At 42.9% G+C, this 19276-nt stretch overlaps 2 protein-coding genes across 12 annotated transcripts in view; both read right to left on the bottom strand.

The window, feature by feature from the left end:
- Positions 1–419: 419 nt before the first annotated feature.
- Positions 420–12817, bottom strand: TRMT10B (tRNA methyltransferase 10B). 2 transcript variants are annotated; one of them, XM_006187786.3, is made up of 9 exons: positions 12758–12817; positions 9187–9389; positions 8626–8734; positions 7973–8097; positions 6189–6341; positions 5000–5078; positions 4278–4345; positions 2039–2162; positions 420–1481 (listed from the first exon to the last, which is right to left on the bottom strand). In XM_006187786.3, the coding sequence occupies exons 2-9, from the start codon at positions 9376–9378 to the stop codon at positions 1375–1377; spliced, it is 957 nt and encodes a 318-aa protein (XP_006187848.2). In that variant the 5' UTR covers positions 9379–9389; positions 12758–12817; the 3' UTR covers positions 420–1374. The 2 variants fall into 2 exon arrangements, with proteins under 2 accessions (XP_006187848.2, XP_014417334.2); XM_014561848.2 differs by lacking the exons at positions 420–1481; positions 2039–2162 and adding an exon at positions 2183–3991.
- Positions 12818–16615: 3798 nt separating this feature from the next.
- Positions 16616–19276, bottom strand: part of FRMPD1 (FERM and PDZ domain containing 1) — a 118761-nt gene continuing 116100 nt past the window's right edge. For all 10 annotated transcript variants that reach the window (XM_032478014.1, XM_032478016.1, XM_032478020.1 and 7 more), the window contains one exon: positions 16616–19205. In XM_032478014.1, the coding sequence (XP_032333905.1) occupies positions 16825–19205 (2381 nt within the window). In that variant the 3' untranslated portion in view covers positions 16616–16824. The remainder of the gene's footprint in view (positions 19206–19276) is intronic.

The raw sequence follows: 19276 nt of genomic DNA, 5'->3' as shown, positions 1-19276 counted from the left end.
ATTATGTTGTTCAATAAGTAACTATGATGAAGATCTCTGATTCCAAGTCCAACCAAATCTTATTTTGTTAGTATCATTTCCTAGAAGCCAAACAAAAGACTACCTGCCTAGGTTCTGAAAAAGCAGCAGAGGTTTGTGATGGAATTTGAGAGGAAATTTGCATTTTTAAGCAAAGTGTTTAAAGGTGAAAATGGACCCTGGCTGATAATGATCCACGTCAGTGGTTCTGGGGTCAGAGACCTCCCTGAGAATGTAAGAAAGAGCTACAGACCCCTGAAGCCTATCCATAGGAGGCCCTTTGGGATGACAGATTATAGAACTCATTCAATATGTTGTTAAAGACCAAGGAGCATTTTGTATTCCTAAAGATGTTTCCTGAAGACTGGGTCATTTTTAAGTAGTAAAAAGACACACATAACTTATCAAGCAATCATAGCTCTTGAGGGATTAAATTGTGAAGGAGAGGGGACAGAACACAGAAGTAATCTTTTGGTTCTTTTGAGATATAGAACACATTTTCTGAATTTGCTAGCAGCTTAGTTATCAAGTTTACTAACCCAAACTGGCCAGAGTAACTGAAGCAACTCCACCTGACTAGGACATGACAAAAGGGTCACTGAGGTTTTAGGTTATAACATGCTCATGTCAGATGCAATGTATTTTCTGGATATTTTCAAGTTAGGCTTAATACTGTGTTTCTGCTTTTCAGTTTGATCTGTTAATTGCAAGTATATATGAAGACTCTAGTTTGCACAAGGCTCAGAAGGATATAGAGATACTCCCACAAATTATTAGGAGGCTCCAGCTAGGAAGAGAGAAGCCCACCATGCCCATATTCAGAACAGGGGAGACAGAGTAGGAGTCACAGATGGGAACAAAGTGCTGCTGGGGCTTAAAGTAGGGCTAAGTTAGGACAGGCTGATCCTGCAAAGCATACATACAGCTTACTACTGAGTAGGGGAAAATCAGCATGATCGAAGTGGCTGGAGAAAGTCAACTTTATGATGCTGGTGTAGTGAAAATTAAACTCTTGATATAACAATAACTGAGTATTTAAGCTATCTCTATCATCTTCATAAGTAAGTGTACAAAACATGAATTAACACATCCAAAGCCATGTAGTTTTAGGGCTAATTCATTGTTATGTAAACTTTTTACTTAGCACATATCTGGGCACTTCCTGTGAGCCAGGCACTATGGGAGATACAAAAGAGCACAAAATGTGGTTGGTCCCTGTTAGTAACTCCTATCCTAGTGAAGAGTCCAGATGTCAAGTAAAGGCAAGTGAATGCCGCCAACATCCTCTGCTCTGCTCTTTGGTCAAGGCACCTGCAACAAACTTCGCCTCCTGCAGCTGCAACCTTAGGCTGTCCATCATTCCACTGAGTTCTGAAGAACATAGCCTTTTCTGGAAGAAACTCCTTTCTTCAATGCTTCAGGCCAGTTTTGAGTATCAAAGTAGGTGGATAGGATATCAAATACTGTTAGAAAGGTAAACAAAACAGAGTTACCATAAAGAAGAAAAAGAACTAGCAAATGAGGAAAAAGGTGTTCTGGAATATTTCATTCAACAGATTTACTCTGTACCACACAAGTTACTAGATCCCTGCTTGCCTACAAAGGACCTCAGTTTACACTGAGAGATACAGGCTTGTGAATGAACAATGCTGCAACCGAAAGGAACACAGTACAATGGGAACAACAGAGGGGCCCTGATGTGGCCTGGGATGGGGAAGGGAGCAGCCAAGATGCCTGGAAACTGAATCCCGAAGGACAAAGCCAGTGATGGGTTGAAGGCATGGCAGTTAGGACAAGGGAACAATTTCAATTATCTTTAACGTAATTGTGAACCAGGAAGAAAATGAAAAATGCCTGAGAGGAAGAAAATGAAAAGTGCTTGAGAGGCCAGAATACATGCATACAATAAAGTCCAAGCACATCAGTCACATGGGAGACTGCTTCAAGAGCCTTTTAAACACTATGCAAAGCAGCAGCACCAGAACTAACACATATTAAGTGTGGGCCGTGTGAGGAGTACCTTGATTGATGGCCAAGATCTCTGAATGATAGTTTTTCTCATTCTGGCGTCTGACCATGTATTCCTGGATTGGCAAGCGGGCGGTCTTGACTGAATGTTCTTGGGCCTTTTGAAATGTCACCTTCTGTAAATCACAGTTACATATTATTCTTATAAAATAATACATGAAGATATTCTCATTGTAATATGCAGAGTAAATTGTGAGAATCCTCATTTACTGCCTCAATTTCCATCTGTAATCATAATTAAATGATAAGTATATTAAAATTAAGTAGCCTATGGTAGAGTGGAAGAAACTATAGATAATGAAGAGTATTTACTTGTGGCAAGTAAGAAATGGCTTGTGCAGCAACACCTCACTCATCTATCCACTAGCTTTCACTCACTACTACTTAACAATCAAGAAGGAAATAAGTAAAAAGAAGCATATCTGCAGCCACAGTCTGCATCCAAAAATCCAAGTCTAATCAATCAGTGGAGAATACTCCTGGCCCTAACTCAGTAAGACCCAATTCTGGAGTTTTCAGTCACATTGAACTGGTAGCAGCAAATTAGAAATAAGGGAGACAGGATTCGAGTCAGATACACCACCAGCAATAAGACAGCATTAATGTATGAGAGCATACAGCTCAAAGGAAGGGAAAGGCTCTGAAAACCACAAAAAGGAGACAGAACTCAAGAAGTCCAACAATCTGAGGCCATGTAGTGTCAGAGTACAGTAACTAACATTCCTTTAAAGATAACCCTGAGTCATGGACTGATGTTTAAATTATGTTCACTACCTCGTAAGAAGCTCTGGGAAGGTCAACTACCTGCTTCAAAAAAAAGGATGTCACTGTGCTGTGGGAGACGGCATTTGGCTCTTACGTCTTATTAATCTCTTTTAATCTAAAATAGTCCCTGTGACTATTTCCGTTTTCATTACATTGACTTTTTTCAAAGTCTGGCCCAGTTGTCTTGCAGAATGTCCCATACGGATCTGTTTATGATTAAATTCAGTTTAAACATTTTCTAGCAAGAATACTTCACAGGTGAGAGTCCATCACATTGGGAGGCACACTGGTGATTCTAAGTTTGATCATTTGTCAAAATGCTGACCTCCAGATCATTTCATTGTAATGGTACATTTTTGCCTTTGTAATCTGTGGGGTGGTACTTTAGGACCACATGAATAGTCAGTTCCCTCACAATCTTTCATTCAGTTCCCTGAGTCAGTTATTACCCTGGGAGTGACAAAATGAAGATTTTAAAATTCTATCATGCATTTCTTATTTATTAGCTGACATTCTTTAGAGCTCCCCATGCACCCCCCTGCTAATGTTTTAGTTTATCACTATGGAGTCATGGAACACTGACTTTTTTAGAATAAATGCAATTCAGTTAAGTATCACCTGTATTCAATATGTGTATATATCTCATATATATATATATATGAAAAAGATATACTCACATACATGAAAAAAAATATATAAAATATACCCATAAACATATACTGTGTGATCACAGAATATATCAAGAAGGATACATAAGAAAATCATGGTTGCCATAGGCAGCAGACACTAGGAGACAAGGATGAGGGAGACTTACTTTTCACTGTACTCCTTTTTATACATTTTAACTATATGTGTGTGTATATATACATATATATATACACACACACACATATATATATAATTGTCTATACAATGTTATTTAGTAAATATAAACAAGGTTATCTCAACTAATATTTATATAATAGAAACCTATTTCAAAATGCCAATTTTTCCAATAAAATTCCAATTCAACAAAAGAAATCTGGACAGTCCTATTGAGGCTGAGATTATGGGGTAAGACGTCTGTTAACAGGGAAGATGACCTAAGAAGGAACAAGCTACTCTTTCACAAAGAACAAATAGCTGGTAAGAATGTTGAGTCAAAGCTCCCTTGGTCAAAATCAGAGTTATTCCTGCAGACCTGAAGAGAATAGAGAAAAAAGGAAATCAATAATGGCTGTTTATATAATTACCAAATACTCCCCATTCCAGCTCCTGACTGGATTCCATCAGGTCAGGGTTGCTGACACTGCTGAGGAGAGAGGGAACTCCGCCTGTGGGAGGGCCAACCTAGGCAGAAAAGGTTCCTTCTTCCTATTCCCTCCTAGTTTTTAGGCCTTTTGGGTAAGATTATGACAGGGCAGGTGCCTCTAAAAGTAAGCACCACTTTTCAAAATGTAGTTGTTGGACCTAAAATGTGCACTTACCTTCTGAACACTCTCATCCACAAGTCCACCAAGGATGTAAACTTTGTTTAGATCAACATCTTCAAGAGCTAATGAAAAAATGAAAGCCATTGAGATCAATCTGTTTTATCATTTCTAAATCCAAAGAATATAAAAAGAAAGAATTATTAATGATAGAAGTAGAAATTTAATGACATAGAAAACAAAAAAATAGTAGACTTGCTAACTCTCTGAAAAGACCAATTAAATAGATAACCTTTAGCATATCTTGTCATGAAAAATAGGTAGCAGATTCAAATCATCATTAGAATTCAGAAAGGAGACAAAATCTGAGAGGAATGTAAAATAACTAGAAGAGCATACTGAGATCAACTTAATATAACAAAATTGAAAACTATGTGAAACAGATGATTTTCTGGGGAAAAAAATATATATATATCTAACACTGATCCAAAAAGGGTCAATGTGGAGAGATGACTAGGGAAACCGAGAAGGTTTACCAAGTACCTCATAAGGTCCTTCTGAAGATGGGAGACTCTAAATCTGTGCAGCTGTGTGCACACAGTAGGACAAATACTAAGTATCCAGTGAGGTCTCTGTCCATAAGAGGTGTGCAATTAATGTCCATTCCTTTTTTTTCTTGGATACACCTTGGGTGGCTTTAACAAATTCTGATACTGGGAATAATGAAATAAAGGGCTAGAAGCAATGTTCTACATGAATGCATGCAGTAAAGTACATACCATGTTCTGAGTCTGGAGTCAGGTACACAAGGGTTTCCAGAGGAAATAAGCTAAAGCAGTCTTCTTCTGTTATGTCTAGCTAAAAAATGTAAATAATCCAACGTAGCATGAACTAGGTTAAGACATAGCCCACACTACAGCAACCAGTTACGGGGCACCTAGCTTCTATCAGGCATGGCTCCAGGTGCATCAAGGGGAAGTATGTCAGACAACCTGTTCTCAGAAAGTGCTGAGTTGGGGACGAGAAGCAGAAAGGTACAGACATTCAGCCTGACAAAATGAGACAGAAAGTGATATGAGGCCCTAACAGATGTACAGGGATCATGCCCCACGACCACGGAGAGGGAATGACAACAGCAGGGACAACCTTCTAGTGAAGGGAATGCTGGGATTTGGTTTCTGAAAAGAGGCGAGATAGACACATACAAAAAGAAGTATTCAAAGTGGAGGGAATCACCTAAGAAAAGCATGAAGACAAGGGGACGGGACTACGTGGCCCTGAGAGTGGGTCTGTTTGGCTCACATATAGGAATCATAAAATGTGTACAGAACAGTAAAGCTAGAAATGGCTGCATTACAAGAGGGGATTGTTCAGGTAACAGCAAACATGACTAACTGTGTGGCACTACACAGGGCGCTTTTCCACACTCCGTGTCAGCTACATAATGCAAACACACAAAGGTATTTTCAGTGGCATTTCTTAGACAATGATCTGGATTCTTGCCTGTATATCAATCACTACATTTAAGAGATCCTAGGGAAAGTACTGAAAGTAACTTAGTACTCCCTAAAACTCATCTTAAATCTGTATTACTCCCATAGGAATTCTCTCTTCCCCTCAAAACTCATGTTGCCTAACTCTGCGCTACTAAAAACAAGAAAGGAGTCATACCATTTCCCTAGAACACTGCTAGAGCACACAGTCTAGCATACAATACACTGGATACAAAATACAGTCCTAGTTGCCGGTAATGTTAGTTTGCCAGTGCAGTGGAAGGATGAAAATTAGAAAATATAAGAACTGATTAGAGGTTATAAATTCTTTAAGACTGTAATAGTGAAAACATATAATTTATATATAAATATATCTTTTTTACATCAAAATATGAAAAAGTTAAAAAAAAAAAACCTATTACCCACCCCAACCTACTTTTTAGATGGCAATTCAAATATATAAAATGAGGCTTACCAGATAACTAGAAAATCCATCATTCATCCTCAAACATTCTTCATACAGGGGACTGTCTGTGGTGAATCCAGTGAGGCAGATCCAAAATGGCCTGTCAGCTTTTTTATTTGAACCATACAACCTTCCGATCTGTCCAGCTAGTCTACTTAATTCCTTCAAAGAAGTAAGGACAACTTAGGGTGGAAACAGGCCCACTCTTTCTGGATGCATTATCAACAAATGGTTACTCAGGAAGTTCACTGAATACTACTCTGGGAAATCTCATGAACTAGAATGGCCCCTTTTACTCCAGGAGTACATGCATGTATGTGTGTATGTTACACCCCATGGCATCATACCTTATAGATGAAAGTTAAGGTAATGACACTAACCCAGAATTAGCAAGTTAATGGAAAAATTGAGACCTCTTCCTTCCTCTGGATCTGCTATAATTTTTCTTTTAGCTTTCATTCTAAAATCTTACCATGTGATGTTTACTATTAAAAAGAGGTTAGATTACTGTACAGACATTTTTATACTCCACCAGTTAAACTTGGCACTTTTCCCTAACTCCAGATGTCATAGGCTTGGAAGTTTTAACTTTCCATCCTAATTCAGAGACATCATCCTTATAGAAAGATAGTTTCACAATCTGCCCTGATTTGGTTCAGTACAGGAAAAAAAAAAAAAAAAGCTTTGGGTTTGTTTGAATCTGACATCGCAATACAAAGAATAGAAAATTCTTGGTTCATCTTTTCAAAGGGCTATAGTAGGTTCCATGTAAGAACTCTAGGTCTTCAGTTTTCCTAATTTCTCTGAAAAAAAAAATACAAACACTAGCACATACAACAGGGATGTTGGAACATAAAGGTTTGTTTTGTGGTGTAAGGCTTAACATCAGGGACCAATACTGTGTGCTGCCTTGATATCTGGTGAAAACCAGGAAGGCCTTGAATGGCCTAACTGCAAGTTCCCCTCTCAATTCTGCTCCCACAGATAAGGTCCACTAGCTAAACAATCCTTTTAATCAAAGAGATTCCTTTGATAAAGCGTTCCTGCTTATCCCTAAATAGTAGGTTTCAATTCCCTGCCAGTCCACAGAAGTATTCCAAAAAACTAATCATGTCTCTTGCAGGAATTAGGAAGCACCCCACCTTGTTGTTATTACAAAGTCTGCTCCCCACAGCCCCTCCTTGTTCATTCTGTTCCCGACTGTAGCCCCATGTAGCCCTGCATAGCATGCAGTGTCATCCTCCCCTCGGCTGAGTACATGTGACTAATAAACTGCTATCAGTCTTAACTGCCCAGGGTTGAGTGCTGTGTGTTCAGTTATCGCCATATCTAGGGTGAAAAATCCCTCCTTCACTAATAGGGTCAGTGGGAGGCCTTTTAAAACACATTCTTTGCAGAAAGACCTCCCACCAGGTAATCTCCCCTCAGTACGCAACCAGGCAAATATTCCTTTCACCAGCAGAAGGCCAAAGATTTCATCTCTGGAGAATTAAATCCAAAAGGCTCCATCTAGACTGGGGACACCATGAACACAGAGGCAAAGAAAGGTATTGGGCTCAAAACAGAAGATAAGGTAAAAAATTTTAAACTAAACCAGAGGATGTACGTCTATTCTCATCATGATTCCTTCTAACAGTCATCTCAGAACTTACTAGCCACGTGTAGAAAACTAAATATATTTGCTGGTTTACAGGAGAATCACAGAAGCTGGAGCAGGTCATATTCTATGTGAAGCTGCTCCCCCTGGAACTCCCTCATGTGAGCAGGAACTCAGAATTTAATGGATGTTCTACCTTCTTAGACATGTGATTGGTCATACTCAAATCGATACAGAGTCTTGGTCCCGAGTGTTTGGCTTCCAAAAGTCTTTCCTTGGTTAAGGATTTCAGAAAACGTTTGCTGTGCTGGGGGCAGATGCCTAGAGTAGAAATATCAGAAAGGAATAAGCGGGAAAACAGAATAATATTCAGTAAGAAACAAATCTCCCCAGCCAGGTGAGAACTTTTTGCATATGAAGAGAAACTTGAAGCTCATGCCAGGCGTTCATTCATTATGCAGTCTAGGTATAGCAGAATGGTTAAGTGTGGGCTCTGAAGCGCACTGCTGGGACTAAATCAGAGTTCAATTTGTTCATTTACTACCTATATGACCTTGGGAATGTTATTCAATTTCTTTGAGCCTCAATCTCTTCACCTACAAAATGGGGATATTACAAGTACCAACCCCTTACAGTAATCCATGTAAAATTCTTAGCACTGAACCTAGCATGAAAGGTAGTCTTAAATTTGCTTTGACATTTTGATTCCCAATAAAATAGGACAATAGGTCCTACTTCCCAGATGTTTGTTTTTACTTAAGAACTATATTCCTATTCTCCTAGGAACATGCAGATACCAGTTTGCTAAGAAATAACTATAATTACACCAGCCATCTGATTTACTGTTACCTGAATTTCCTACACGATTAGCTTTTCTTCTTTCTTTTTCTTGTTTTCTTTTACTCTTCTTTGCTGCAACTGTCTTTTCCCAGCGTCTCTGTTTTCTTTGGACATTTTTCTTATGTTATCCAGAAAACAAAATTGTTTGAGAACTTCATAAGCACCAAAAAGGAAAATGAATATTAGAAATAGTTACTTAATTATTTTTTAAATTTAAACATAAAGTTAGGAGAGAAAAGGGAGACTAACCTTTAAAACAAAAATGGACTAGATTGTGTTTAGAGAAAGCAGTACCCCAGAAAACAAATGTGACATGTCCATGGTCATGGTAAATTTACTAGGGACAGAGTTGAGATTTCCTGACCCTTCTGATTCCTCTCGAACTTCATTTACTTTTTTTTTTGACTCAAATGGAAATGAAACCTCAAACCAGTTAACAGGAAATTCATCCCTTGGAATACACCAAACTCATTCCCAGTCTTTTTGTCACCAGTATCTGTCCTTAGAAGAGGGGTCTCTGGGACATTCCATCATCTGAAAGCCCATGACCAGACAACTCACTACACTCACCGAGCACCACACTGCATTGCCTGTGGGCAGGGTCTCCCCGTCCTGATGCTCACATTCCACATCAATCTGTAGAAGCTGGAAGCTTTCAGAGATACCATCTTCGCCTGTGCCCTCTAGGGTGACTTCTTGCTCCTGCAGCACATGTGACTCTGTTTTCTGAGCACTCCGTTCCAATTTCCAGTCCATGTACATAGTCCTCTGCCCTTTTCAACCAGATTAGGAAAAGTCACAATTATGTGAGATGTTACATTATTTCACTTGCAGGGGCATTTCCCTATATCCAAATGACAAAATAGTGTTATTGTGTTACTGAAGAAGTAGAAGTGTGTAAAATACTAACATAGACTTACTGAATGGATAAGCATGTGTATCTTCCAGAGAAATGAGTCAACACAGAAACATTTCATTAGTAAGGAAGCCGACTCCACTTCTTAGAATACAAGCACAACTCCTGACACCTCCAAGCAATCAGTGATTCTTCATTGCTCCAGTGACACAGATAAGCTCACTTACTGTGTTCTGTGAAATGCATGTATGACTTGAGAGTGAGATAGAGACGGCAAAATCCACCTATCTCATTATGCTTCCGTTTATTTTCAAAATCATTCCTTTAGCAAATATTTACTAAGCATCTACTCTATGCAAAGTCCTATACTAGAAACATCCTGGGAGGGTTAGAGCTAGCCAAAAATTATGGTAAAGAGTGGCCCCAAACCAACCAAGAACTCTAAGTTGCTAATGATATATCAGAATTCATTTTTCCAAACTACCTATTCCCTCCCCTAACTCAGTTAAATAGCACTGAAGCAGAAAGCCATAGTCACAGTGAAAACGTTTAATATTCATCAGAAGTGCTGAGGTAGAAGAATATGAAGAACCACTGTTACAGCACACTTGACAAATGTCATAATTTCAAAGTGGTGTTCAAAATCTCTGAGGGAGATATGAGTAAGAAGTGCTCTAGTCTACAGTTAAGTGTCACAGAGAATGGTATTACCATTGCTCACGGCTGCTCCTCTGAGTCCAATGTGCTACCAACATCTTAGGAGAAGTACATCTTTGAGAAAGTAAATCTATGTAATATGATCCTTGCATGTGGTAAAAAGACCTATTTATAATGAAAAGTAATGATCCTCCCTCCCTTTCACCTCTAGAGGGGCAACCCTTATTAACCAGGTATTTTCAGTTCTGGTAATTAACTTCTTAACCTGAAATCATATGCTTACACCATTACTTCTTAATTTCAATTTATTTTGGGAGGGGGGAGGTAACTAGGCTTATTCATTCATTTATATTTGGAGGAGGTACTGGGGATTGAACCCAGGACCCCGTGCATGTTAAGCAAACACTCTACCACATGAGCTATACCCTCCCCTACACTATTACTTCTTGATTCATCAACTTTCCCTATGAAACAATAAAATTCAGATCAGTTAAGGTAACCCTCTTATTTTGAATTCTTCTGTTAATTACTTTGACTTTAATTATTTCTGTTAATTAAGTTCTTTTGAGATATAATTTACACAAAGAAAATGCCAAGATTTTAAAGGTATAGCTCAGTGAGTTTGTGTGTGTGTGTGTGGCAGGTCAAGGGTAGGAATATATCAGCTCAATGAGTTTCTCACAAGCACACAGTGTTACCCACACCTCTATCAAGATACAGAACATTTCCATCACTCCAGAAAGTTCCCTTTCTTCTGCACTCTCCAAGTCAATCTCCATCCCATTCCCACTGCCTTCCAAAAGAAATGTGTTCTTTTTCTATAACCATAGATTAGTTGTGCTTTACAAAATGTTATTTAAATGGATTCAGTGTGTACTCTTTGAAAGTGACATTTTGCCCCACATGTTTTTGAGATTCATACATATTGCTTCATGTACCAGTCATTCGTTCTTTTTTATTGCTGAGCAGTATTCATGCCTGAATATACCACAATTTTTTAAATTCCTCTGTTGACAGACATTTGAAATTTTTCCAGTTTGGGGCTATTAGGAATAAAGCTGCCAAGAAGTGAAATTCTCATACAAGTGTTTTCGTGGACATATGCTTTAATATCTATTTGCCAAGTACTAACAGTAGAATTGTTGGGTCATAAGACGGATGCTATTTAACTCATAAGAAACCACCATCAGCTTCCCAGAGTAACTGCACCATTTTACACTGCTGTCAGCAGTGTTTAAGAGCTCTAGATGCTCTGTATCATCCCCAACATTTGCTGTTGTCAGGGTTCTTAATCTTAGCCATTTTTGTGTAGTGGAACCTCATTGGGTTTTAATTTGAATTTCTTTGATTATTAATGATATTCAGTTTTTTTATGCAACTTACAGGTAATTCATAATATATCTCTGTGAGATATCTGCTTAAGTTGATGACAAATTGAAATTATAATGGAGTATTTAATGTTCAGGCATACAAAAATGGAGTTGGGCAGCCACTGAACATCTGGTCTCAAAAATGTCTCTGCACCACTGAGAACCTCAACTCTCTCTGAGCTGTACCAGACCCAAGGACACCATCAGCCATATTCAGAACACCTGCCAGCTGCAACATTTCAGTCCCAAGGCCTCCCTATGTAACTATGCAGCCATTTCAGACGCCAACCAATCCTTGTTTAACAAGCACCCTTACTTCTTGCCAGCTCTAATTATAATTCTTGATAAATAACTCATGTAACTAACTATAACCTTGCAGTTTTTGCCTTTATAAGCCTCCCCTATTCTGCAGTCCAGTGGAATTCAAGTGCTTCTTGAATCTATGTCTCCCAGGCTATAATTCTCTGTTTGGCTCAGATAAAACCCCCTTCTATTTCTGTCATAGATTGTTTATTGATCCTTGTCTCAACACTTACAGTGGCCTATACTGATTATCCATCGTTCTCTATACTGTCTGGTCTGCTTGCTGTTGCTGGGTTTTTTTGTTTTTTGTTTTTTTGTTCTTAACATACCAAGGATATGCCCACCTTAGGACTTTTGCATTTGCTGTTCTCTTTACCGCCAACCTCCTCCCCCAGATAATTATGACTACCTTCATCACGTCATTCAGATTTTCACTATCCAACATGGCACACGTTTTACTCATTTTTTTGTCTGAACTTTCCCATTCCTGTAATGTAAGCAAGTGTTCTGATTGCTTTGTTCACTATATCCTCTATGTCTAGGAATGGGCTTGGTACATAACACACGCTCAATAAAGACTTGCTGAATTAATAAAGCCTCCTCCACCCACCCTCCTCAGAATTTTTCTAAGCTAAGTGATGAACCAAACTGTTTGCACGCTTCTCGCATCCCCTCATTCGAAGTTTTAGCCACAAGCTGGCTCCACTCCTCTGGGACCTTCAGCACTAGAACCCCCGACCCCTGGCTCGAGAGTTCCCCGCGAGTACCCGCCGTCTGGCCCACAGGCTGTGAGTGCGAGGGGAAGCAACAGTACTAAGAAGGTGGGGCACACGAGCCCATACGACTGCTGGGCAGGCGTCTGCTTCCCAGGTGTCTGTCCCGCCCGTGAACGAGGCGGTAGTCCCAGCGGTACTCCCCCAGTCCCTCCCCACCTCGGCAACAAGCCCCGGCGTACCTGAAAACTTCCCCTCACGCAGCGGCGGCAGCGTCCGACAGGCCCCGCCTCCGACCTCACTTCCGGTTCCTGCCCTTCTCAGAAAGGCATTCTGGGAGTTGCCGTTTTCCGCCTGGCCCGTCTGTGTGCACCGTCAAGGCGAGGCTTCGGCTTCGGCTCCCACGCTCCTCCGTGATACCAAGGAGCCGTGTCCCGCTGGAAGGTTGGCGCGCCTAGCTGAGCCTCCGTTTCCTCACATGTTAGCTGGGCATACAGTCTCAGCCGCTTGGCCACCGCAGAGGGCTGCTGCAGGTGACCAGGCGTCTTGATGGCTGTCAATGGCTAGAGACAGCGAAACTGGGCTGAAACTGGACTCAAACCGCCCCTCCTCTCTCATCCCGGGGGCTTTGCACTCCTCTGGGCTTCCCCACAACCAGCAGAGCCCACAAGCTGACACAGCACCCCTTACCACTACCTGGCCGTCAAGGATCATAACAGATATCCCGGCTTGGACAGGTCACGAGTGAGTCTAGAGTCTGGCCACTCTCCCTCCTCCATCTCGCCTCACATATCCACGGGGAAACTGAGTCTCAGGGAGCTGAAGAGACTTGCCCAAGCCTTGGCCTGATTAAAAAAAAAAACCAAAACCACTATCGGCCACTTTCCCTTTTATTCCTGCAGACCTACCAGTAATGAGCCTGAAATACCTCCTGCATCAGAAACCACAGCCTTGTTGGATCCGTCTTTGGCCTCACAATTTTCCCCCGGAGACTTTAATTTCCACAGCTTCTCCAGCACCTCCCACCTCGTCCCCAGTCCACGCTTAATCCATCCTTTACCTGCTACTGGAGCAGCTTGTAAAATACTAAAACTAAACATGCTTTCCTCCCCAGAAGGCTCAGAAGCTAGCCTCAGCTTCCCACTCAATAGGACTTGCAAAGTGGCTCAGATGGTCTTCAGTGACTCCCACCACACCTAACCAGTCCCTGCACCTCGCACTCAGCTGTACCGAATACCTCTCCTCCCTCTCTGTCACTTCTCCTTTGAATGAGCTCATGACCACTTCCCCACAGAAAAGGCCACTCAGCTGGTTTCACTGCCCACCCTTTGCCAGACCCCATCCATTTACCAGATGGTTATGTCTCTATTACTCCAACCTCTCAGTGGCTTCCCATTGCACTTGGATGTAAAATCTAACCTTCCCAAGGCCTTGCATGGGTGGTTCCTGGCTACCCCTCCGACCTCATCTATCACTCTTCTTCCAGCTTGCTGTATTCCAGTCACATCCGTCTTCTTGAAATGCTTTAAACACACCAAAAGCCTTTGCAGATACTGTTCCCTCTCCTCTCATTTTTACCCTGGGCTGTCTTCTTCTTACCCTGTAGGCTTCAGCTTAAACCTTCCCTCTTCAGAGCAGATTTTACTGACTACCTTAGGGAAGATTGGCTCATCCCAGTCCTATCCTGACACTGTTCATTTTCTTTATTTCACCTTCACCCATCAGTAATCTTTTTATGTGTGTGTCTTTCCTACCAATTATAAGTTCCTAGAGGGAGACTATATCTATTACATTGATGATTGTATTCCCAGTGCCACTGCACAGTAAATATTTGTCAAAGAATAAGCAAACATGTGATTTTTCTCCTTTTTTGAGAAACTTACCTTCCCATCTACCAAAGCCTGGCCTGACACCCAGTAGCTACTCAATAAATACTTCTTGACATACTAGTTCTAATTAATGCTATCTCCTACCTTCCTGCCTTCCCTGATCACTCTTCCCCCCTGCCCAACACCCCCAAATTACTTCTTTTTGAGCTCTCACAGCACCTTATCTGTTCTCTTTGGTGGCCATGAGCATACCATGCTTTATATTGTCTTTCTCCATCTCTGTTATCTTATCTCTTGTATCAGGAGCCCTTGAAGACAAGATTCTCACCCAATTAATTATATCCATAATCCTACCTCAGGTGCTCTGGCATGGGTGTAAAATGAATGTTTGTTTAAAGAAATGAATCCACCAATGTGATAATGGGTGGGAAAGGAAGGAGTGTACATACATATCCAGTAGCTTCTCAGCCATTAAACAGTTGATTCTTGGGGAGTAGGCAGTCTCATCCTGCCTGTCTCATAGGGGGGGGCTGTGTATCTCAGAGAAAGTGCCAAACATGGCAAACCCTCTGTACTTTAGCTTCTTAAAAAGCCATGAGGGGTTTCTCAGAACTTCCATGAGTATTCATGTCTCACAATAATGCTGAATGTATATTTTATAACAGTCTCTAGCTGGGGGGTTATTGCGTTGATAAGAAAATGTATTCAAGGTATCTAAATAAGGCATCTGGCACACTGTAGGCCCTCTAAATGAGACTAGTGTTATTTCCTTTCATCATTTGAGGTCCAGAGATGTGCCTATAACAACACTGCCAGGATTCAAGCCTTGATTGTGTTGAAGTCCTGAGCTCCTTCCCTAACCTAGTGACCACACAGATTGTGTTCACATACGTAAGTTATGTAGCTCTTCATAGCTTTCTACTTGTAAAAGTATTCAAGTCCTGTGTAACATCCTATGATTTTTATTATTTCAGTGTCTTATTGTTCCTATTTTTCATTGCCATGAAATCACTTCAAATCTGTTTTCAAGAACCTTATTTCAATTTTATTCAAAATATTCTGTGAAAAGAAACAAGCCTCTAAGAAAATAAATCCCTTCCTGGCACAAGTAACTGGTAACAGGGGGTGGGAATGTTCTCTTCTCTTCTCCAAGTATTGCTTTCCTTCTGATCAGCAAGAACTTGGGTATGTGGCTTAACACCCTCCCCGTCGGCTCCTACTTTTGCTAAGTGAAGGAGAGGAATTAGGGGGTCTTGGAGGAGATGAACTGCAAACGAAGAACTAAGCCCACAACTGATCAGGAGCCCCAGAGGGAGAGAGGGACCCCTTGCATGAACTCTAATAGCCCAAAATGAGTGTCTAAGCCACCCTTGGCCTGGACAGAGAAGCCAGGGGGAAAAGGCATCCCAAGGGTATCTTGAAATCAGTCTTCCTGGAGTCTGAAAACAAAATGCAAGGAAGGGTTTCAGACTAGGAGAGGTGTCCATAAAGTTTGAGGATTATAACTTAACTTTTATTGAGTATTTACTAGATTTCTACCCTACAAAGCAGGCACTATTAGTAACCTGAATATTCAGAAGAGAAGACCTAAGTCCTAAGAGGTTAAGTAGCTTGTCCAAGGTCCCACCAAGATCAATGGGGATTAACTGGCTCAAGTGGGATTAGTAAGAAAGGTACTGAATATATTTCTTTTGCTCTAATATTATTCTTAAAAAGGCAAATCTAGTCCAGGGCTTCAGTGTTTGCCTTTTTAGATAGGTAAAACGGATAGAAGGTGCAGGATTCAGGAAGTGCAGTCCATGTCAGAGAAAGCACAGAGCACACCTAGGGGCAGGGGAGCAAGACATGCAACTAAAAGGAGCTTACTGCCACCTAGTGGCAACCTATGCTTGTCTCAGCGAGGTCGCCAAGAATACCAGGCATCCAGGTGCAGGCGCTGCAAACCAAAACTTGTGAAGGGTAGAATCTATCAAATATCACATGTACTTACTCCTGTTTTCGAAGTTTATTTTCAAATCAGTGTGATATGAGAAGTCAAGACTGTTTTTCAGTGACCTCACCTTATCCCCTCATCCCTGCTTTTTTGGGACAGTTTGTGACTTCCTCTTGCTTCCACGCCCTCAGGGTATGCTCCTCCTAGGGTACACACATTACTGATGGCAATCTGCATATCTGTACCCACCCACAGGGGTTGTGAACATCCTGACTGGGCGCAGGGACTTGTCTTACTCATCTTTATGAATAAACTCCTAGCACAGGGCCTGGCCCAGAGTAGGTATCCAGTGAATGTTTATTGAACAAATACGAGTGAATGCTTTTGACCCGAACTTATCATCACTGTGTGATTCAGGCAAAGATTAAGCAGCAGTTTATTTGAATACTCTAAATAGTAAACATTTGAGAGGGGCGGGTGGAGGAATGGCAGGGGCTTCTCAGGGAAGTGTCCAGGGCAGGGCAGGGAGTCTGGGCAACTGGCCTGCTCACAAGGCAGTGGATGCCCGGAACTTCTGGGTCAAACAGAACACGGCGGCCGTAAGGGCCGTGCACTGCCGGGCCAAGAGTTTCACACTCAGGTCGTGGTAGCCTCTCTCGCAGGTCAGCTTAGCGGCCTCCACAAACTGGTGATAGGTATACACCACATCCCTCAGGTTCCCCGCCGCTTCCCTGTGCCGGGTGGAGCAGCGACTGCAGTCTGTGAACTGGAAGCATAGGCCGGCCAGCTGAACCAAGTGCTGGAAGGTGTCGCGTATGGCACTCTGCATCTCGTCGGGGGACTGGTCCATCCTGATCACGTGCTGACAGCTCGACAGGAGCTTTTGGGAGCCCAAGCAGAGGCGGCTCCGGCTTTCAGAAAAGTGCCAGGTGCACTTCTCGGGGGGGTGTTTATTTCCATTTCCCCAGGAAGCTTCTAAGATGTCCTGTAATTCCAGCAAGCTCTCCATGAGTTGAATGAAGCCCTCAGGGTTGCTGGCAGGGGCAGCTTTCAGCTGTCTCAGAGCCCGGGAGCAGTACTCCGGCCAGATGTGGCTGTTCCTCGACAGGGGCTCTGTGCTGCAGCTGTGGGCCCGGGTGGGTCTCTGGGGCAGGGCCAGCCAGCTTCCGGGTGAGGGCGGTGAGGTGAGGGGGACTGTGGGGTATGCTTCCAAGTCCCTGTCTTCCTCCTCTGTCTCCGGCTGCAGGCCACGGAAGCACGTGGCATAGGAGAGCTGGCAGCTGCACTGCTCCATCCCAATCCTGGGGGCCACTGTCTCATTCACGCCTGCAAACCCCGAAGACGTGGCCAACCTGAGACTGGCAGAAACTTTAGGATGGCTTTCTGGGGCAAAGCACAGGAAAGACTTCTCAGCGGGAAGGCAGATGCTAGGGCTTTTGTCTTTACTTTCTGGCAGCAAACAATGGTTTGAACCTTCTAAGTAGGGCTCCTCTTGGGGACACGGTAGTGGCTCTGGCAGACAAGGCCCTGGATTCAAACAGACCTGCTCGGGAGTGTCCTGAGGGTCAGTGTCTTTCCCTATCACATGGTTAAGTGGCTCTGCCTTGACCTCCTCCAGAGGGAAGGCTGATGGAATGGTCTGGTCCCTAAGCAAGTAATCTGAGTCTAAATCCAGCTCTGCCAGTTTTTGTTCTTGGGCCTGATGGGCTTGGCCTGGGGTTTCTCTGCTGTGTCCTTGGGGGTCTGTGGGGGAATGTGGTGGGGTCTGCTCAGTCCCTGTTACAGGAGTCTCCAAGGAGAGGGAGGCTATTTTTTTACCTGCTGGGGGACTGACGCCAGTAGTCTGTGGAACAGCATTTGGCACGTCACCCTTGGGGTCACCCGAATCCTTCCCAGACTCATCATGAAATAAACTGGTGCCGTTTTTGTCTGTAACTTCTCTATCATGCTCCAGAGAGAGCTGTCCTTGTTGCTCATCCTTTGTAGGGAAAGCAGCCACCTTCTCTTCTGAGTTTATCCCATTTTCACCACTTCTAGGCCTGTCTCGAGGAGACAACGAAGGCTCTGTGTCCTGGGGGGCAGGTTCTTGCATATGATGTGTAAACAGGTGTCCCCATCCTGTTTCCAGCTGGACTCCTCCCAGCTCTCGTGTGTCTCCCCGAGAGACATCATGTGGCCCTGGGCTGATGGTCAGGCAGACTCTGTCTGGGTTTGGGTCAGCATTGAAGAGGCAGGGGGTGCTGTTCCCAAGCTCCATGGCAAGTTCTCTGGGGGCACTGCCAACAGAGTTTTGAAATGTAGATAAGGTTTGGGAGGGCCCTTCCTGAGCAGTATCTGGACTAGATGATCCTGGGTTGTGACAGTGAGCCGTGTTTCCTGGGGAACTGGCAACTGTGGTGGTCAGAGGGGCAATCCCAGAATTCTCTTTGTGGTTGGGGTCAATCCGGAGGCGAATGGCAGAAATAGAAGACACTCGAGAGTCGATGACTGACTTGGTTTCCATGGTCTCGGGCTCCATCTCCATGGCCCGGGAGGCTGGGTTTTTGCTCTGAGTCTCCCTCAGGGGAGCCAGCAGCCCCAGGGCTTTCGTCTCCAGGAGGCCAGGCTCACCTTGCACATCCTGCAGAGAGGACACAGTTGGGGAGGGTGCACCGAGGGCCAGGTAGGGCTCTCGGTTGTAGTAGCAAACGTCATCCACACTCTCCAGGGAGGCTGACGGCACCAGGGGAAATGAAACCTGACAGGTGTAGTCAGTCTGTAGGAAAGACCTTCTTTTCCTCAGGGTCTTGGCATACTTCTTCACTCCTCCCCTTCTGCTTGGCTCTCTCCCATCTGGCCCAGGATTCAAGCTGCCCTCGGGGCTGCAAGTGTTGCCCTTATTCTGCAAGCTTGTGGCACTGGGTTCTGCAGCAGAAGCTGCTCCAGGTCCTGAGAATCAACAAAGGAAAAAGTACATGAAAAGCAGGAAAAAAGGAACTCAGAGATCTTGGGCTCAGGAC

This window comes from Camelus ferus, chromosome 4, assembly GCF_009834535.1.
Source record: "Camelus ferus isolate YT-003-E chromosome 4, BCGSAC_Cfer_1.0, whole genome shotgun sequence".
Lineage (NCBI taxonomy): Eukaryota > Metazoa > Chordata > Mammalia > Artiodactyla > Camelidae > Camelus > Camelus ferus.
The sequence above is the reverse complement of the archived record's forward strand: the minus strand, read 5'-3'. Positions and strand labels throughout refer to the sequence as shown.

Coding starts and splice junctions, on each gene's coding strand:
- TRMT10B (XM_006187786.3), bottom strand. CDS start 9,378: ATGTACATGGACTGGAAATTGGAACGGAGTGCTCAGAAAACAGAGTCA. Junction 6,342..7,972: donor CCAATCACATGTCTAAGAAG/GTAGAACATCCA, acceptor ACTTCTTTGAAG/GAATTAAGTAGACTAGCTGG. Junction 5,079..6,188: donor ATGGATTTTCTAGTTATCTG/GTAAGCCTCATT, acceptor TACATTTTTTAG/CTAGACATAACAGAAGAAGA.